Here is a 3,827-nt window from a genome sequence, read left to right on the forward strand (position 1 = left end):
TCTGTAATGTTTTGGTATGAATACCCAGTCTCTTTCAGTGATATGCTTTATTAAGGGGTTGTATAGGACACTAGCTGTATTTACTAATGATACAACTTTATATACATTTCACTAAAGACATTTCCTTAGCAACAGAGACAAAATTAAACAATACATATCTCACAGGCATGGCTTTATTGAGTCACCCTGGACATAGGCTGTTGCTAAGGATGCACAGTTGCCCTGGCAATAAGCAGGAGCCAAAGTTTGTGAAATTAACTTACTGACAGGTATAAACCTGATTAAAGGTGACCAGGGCGGAAATGCTGAAGAGTCTGTCCTAACCTGAACAGTTCCCTCTCTCTGTACAAACACACACTCCACTCTAATCAGCACCACACTGCACACAGCCACGAGGTATCACCGGCCTTCCCTGCATACACTCATTTTCACTGAATCATTTTCTCTGTCTGACTTTCAATGACCTTCTGCAAAGTCATTTTGGTGTTGGTGTGTGTGTGTGTGTGATGTATAGCTGTGTAAAAATGCCCGACGAGCACTCAGAATTACAGATGACAGAGAGAGTATTACTCCAAGCCGAATTGGCCCAAACCCCCCATCACTAATGACTGTACCTCTCATTACTGACTGTTCAGAAAACTGAGTCACAACCTCTTTAGTTTGGCCTGGAGACAGTGGGATAACACAGGAGACAGGACGGACGACGGACTGCAGTCAGTTATTTAAAAAAATAAGAAAAAAAAAACAGTGTGGGACAGTGTGAATCTGATTGGACCGGAGGAGACTCACTGGCATGTCGGCGTAGAAGTAGTGTTTCCTGTCGAAGAGAGACTTTTTATTGATGGTACAGTTCAGAGCCAGGCCAGTCATGACAGCTGCCTCTACACATCTCCTGTTAAGGACCTGCAGAGGAGAGTCATACGTCAGGACAAAACAACCCATACGTAAACTTATAATACACACTTTATCTCGCTCTAAAGGCTCCCCCAGGTATCCATGACTTTTACAGGAGGCTATTTGTATAAGAGAAAGAAAACAATGACACTAAAAACTTCAACTACCTTTTTTCAATGAGTTGTTACAACAAGTCTACCATCACTTTTAAATAATATAATGACTTCAGTTTTCAAACTATTTCCAAGCTTTAAAATCATGAAAACGAAATTCGAGTGGTTCATGGCGGAGTTATTTTCTACAGTGACTTCTAGGTCCGTTTCATAATATTGACATCACAATCTCGTTTAGGCCGTTTACACCGTTATAACGAAGGTATACTGAGGAAAAGGTCACGAGGAAGTGTCTCGTTACTGCTCGTGCACGTAACTTGACAAACTGCACAGTTAATTAACGACTTTCCGCACCTGTGTCATAACAAGGGAACACGGTACCAATACCAAAAGACTTGCACTCGTTTGATGTCGGGACAACGTAAATGTTTGTTTTAATGGTAAAATGAGACATTTGATAACATCTAAGCTAAACAGAATATGACAATTTATGTCTTCATCTATTTTTCATCTTCTCAATACGAAACCCCTTCACTTCAAACATTTAAATGCCATAATCACTGACCAGTGCACTGCACCTGGTTCAGTGCTAGGAGAAACACGGTGCAGACACCTGATTGTATGGTTTAATTAACTCACGGGTAACGTTCCGGGCAGTGAAGCGTCGAAGAAAGACACCAGAGAGTTTGGCGGGGCCGAGAACTTCACCTGGGAGCTCGAGAACAGTTTGGTCGTCGAGTGAATCTGAGCGTGAATCTCCAGCCCAACGACACCCACCATCTCTGGAGAAACATGTCTGGAAAAATATAGATGGAGGGGACGAAAAACTGAGAAAAAGGTAACTTAATGTTCTTTACTAAAGCGAGTTTACCAGAGTACTGGCTTTGTTTATGAACCTACAGCTTTTTAAATATGTCAAAAAGCCTAAGTTTAAGCATAGACAGCACGATAATTAGCAACCTGCTGTTATCCAAACTTCTCAAATCTCAGAAACATTCTAAAAAATGTTTAAACAATAAGTTTGACATTACTTTAGAGCACACGTGACATGCAGGGTTATTCTCGTTGCCTCTTCTTGTAACTACTGATATTACATTCATATTATTTGATTATACAGTATATTTTCTATCAGTTGTGTAAAACTGTCACTGTGTTAGAAGCCAATGATAAGCCATCATTCACTGTAAAATCTCATGACAACACGAGCACTGACGACAGTCAAAAGCAATGCAAGTCAGTCGCGTTAAGCAGTAATAGCTTCAGTGCAGAGCTGTCATCAAACTGTTAATCGTTTAACGAATACACCTCTACCATCTGGTTGGATAAAGAAGATAACGGTCAGTTGCAGGCATTTCTGCCTATTGACCATAGCCAGGTCATGAAGAACACACGCGTGGATTCTTCTACCTTTTCGTCTTCATTTGAGGCTGGATTTGGCATCGCTGGCAAGATGTCCATATTCGTCTAAACGAGATATTGCTATGATAAATGTTTGGAGCTCTCTTAAGGTGACGTGTTATAATATATTTACTGATATGCAACAACATTGTGCTGTATCCTGACGAGGAGGCGGCCATGACTGCTTTGGTGGTGTTTTATGGGTATTGTAGGTCATTTAAGAAAATCAAACGGAAATTGCCTACGCGGAGTGAAGCATTCAAGACTACAAATGCTACCATTCAGAGCTGTCCTTGTCTTGACATTTCCGGCTATTCCTAATGACATCATCACAACAGAGTGTGTGTTGCGAGACGTAGCAGGAGTTTGTGGCGGGAGTTTCACGCGTGGTACCTCTACATAGTATATTTGTCTCGCTTGGCGTGATTATTTGATCCAGTTTGCACCGTTAGAAATCAAAGCAATGGCAACGCGAAGTGAAGAGATGCTGCACATGAATGGAGATGCGTGTGTGAAGCCCAGAGAGAACGGCGATGCTGTGAATAAACATAACGAGGCGGCCGCACGCGGAGACGTAAACTTACCTGGGCAGAACGGTCACTCAGAACTGCCCGAAAACTTCACTTTTAGTTCTGAACCCAGCCTTGAGGACATAAGGCGGATGCAAGCCCAGTTCACAGAGGAGCGGGACTGGAATCAGTTCCACCAGCCGCGGAATCTTCTGCTCGCCATGGTCGGGGAGGTGGGTGAGGTTGCGGAGCTGTTCCAGTGGCGTGGAGAAGTAGCCGAAGGCTTACCGGACTGGACCGAATCGGAACGGGAACACCTTGCCCAAGAACTTAGCGACGTCTTGATCTACTTGGTCGAGCTGGCAGAGAAATGCCATGTGGATCTACCTCAGGCTGTGCTCCGTAAAATGGCTCTCAACCGGCTCAAGTACCCCGCCAGCAAGGTCCACGGTTCGGCCAAGAAGTACACAGAATATCAGGACTAAGCGCGGTTCGGCTTCTGCTTTCCCGTCTGACACAAGCTGCTGATGCCAAAGACTTGAACATCTACACAGTTCGGATTGTGTTTGTTTTTTGTTTTTTTTTTTTTTTAAAAAAAAGACTTTTAAATAACATCTGACCTGTTAACAACTCGCAGTTTTACTTAACGTGACAGCCTCTTGTTTAATAGTTTATCACTGAATCTTTTTTTTATATATATGTATAGGGCTTCTCTCCCCGATGAGCGTATTGGCTTGTCTGGCTGAATTAAGCTCCTTGTTTTAAACTTCATTCTGCAGAAATACAACTTTTTCCTGAGTACGGATTTTACGGAGTCAGGCGTTAGAGACCTCTGTTTCTGTGGTATTAAGAATTTTTTGCTGTCACCACATTAGTGTCTGAAACCTCTTTTTTTCCAGAGGTACTTTGCTGT

At 42.7% G+C, this 3,827-nt stretch overlaps 2 protein-coding genes across 2 annotated transcripts in view; one reads left to right on the top strand and one right to left on the bottom strand.

Annotated features, from left to right (window-relative positions):
- The window catches only part of gatb (glutamyl-tRNA(Gln) amidotransferase, subunit B), a 20,921-nt gene extending 18,349 nt beyond the window's left edge, over window positions 1-2,572 (bottom strand). The window contains exons 1-3 of the mRNA XM_030788274.1: window positions 2,415-2,572; window positions 1,647-1,803; window positions 790-903 (exon numbers count right to left, since the gene is read on the bottom strand). Of these exons, the coding sequence (XP_030644134.1) occupies window positions 790-903; window positions 1,647-1,803; window positions 2,415-2,554 (411 nt within the window). The 5' untranslated portion in view covers window positions 2,555-2,572. The remainder of the gene's footprint in view (window positions 1-789; window positions 904-1,646; window positions 1,804-2,414) is intronic.
- A 224-nt stretch (window positions 2,573-2,796) lies between these two features.
- dctpp1 (dCTP pyrophosphatase 1) lies at window positions 2,797-3,488 on the top strand. The gene has a single exon (XM_030788321.1). The coding sequence runs from the start codon at window positions 2,869-2,871 to the stop codon at window positions 3,397-3,399; it is 531 nt and encodes a 176-aa protein (XP_030644181.1). The 5' UTR covers window positions 2,797-2,868; the 3' UTR covers window positions 3,400-3,488.
- The last annotated feature ends 339 nt before the right edge of the window (window positions 3,489-3,827 follow it).

Source organism: Chanos chanos, chromosome 11 (assembly GCF_902362185.1).
Source record: "Chanos chanos chromosome 11, fChaCha1.1, whole genome shotgun sequence".
NCBI classification, from domain to species: Eukaryota; Metazoa; Chordata; class Actinopteri; order Gonorynchiformes; family Chanidae; genus Chanos; species Chanos chanos.

What these genes read in the sequence shown, in the direction of transcription:
- dctpp1 (XM_030788321.1), top strand. Translation starts at nt 2,869, where the DNA reads ATGGCAACGCGAAGTGAAGAGATGCTGCACATGAATGGAGATGCGTGT.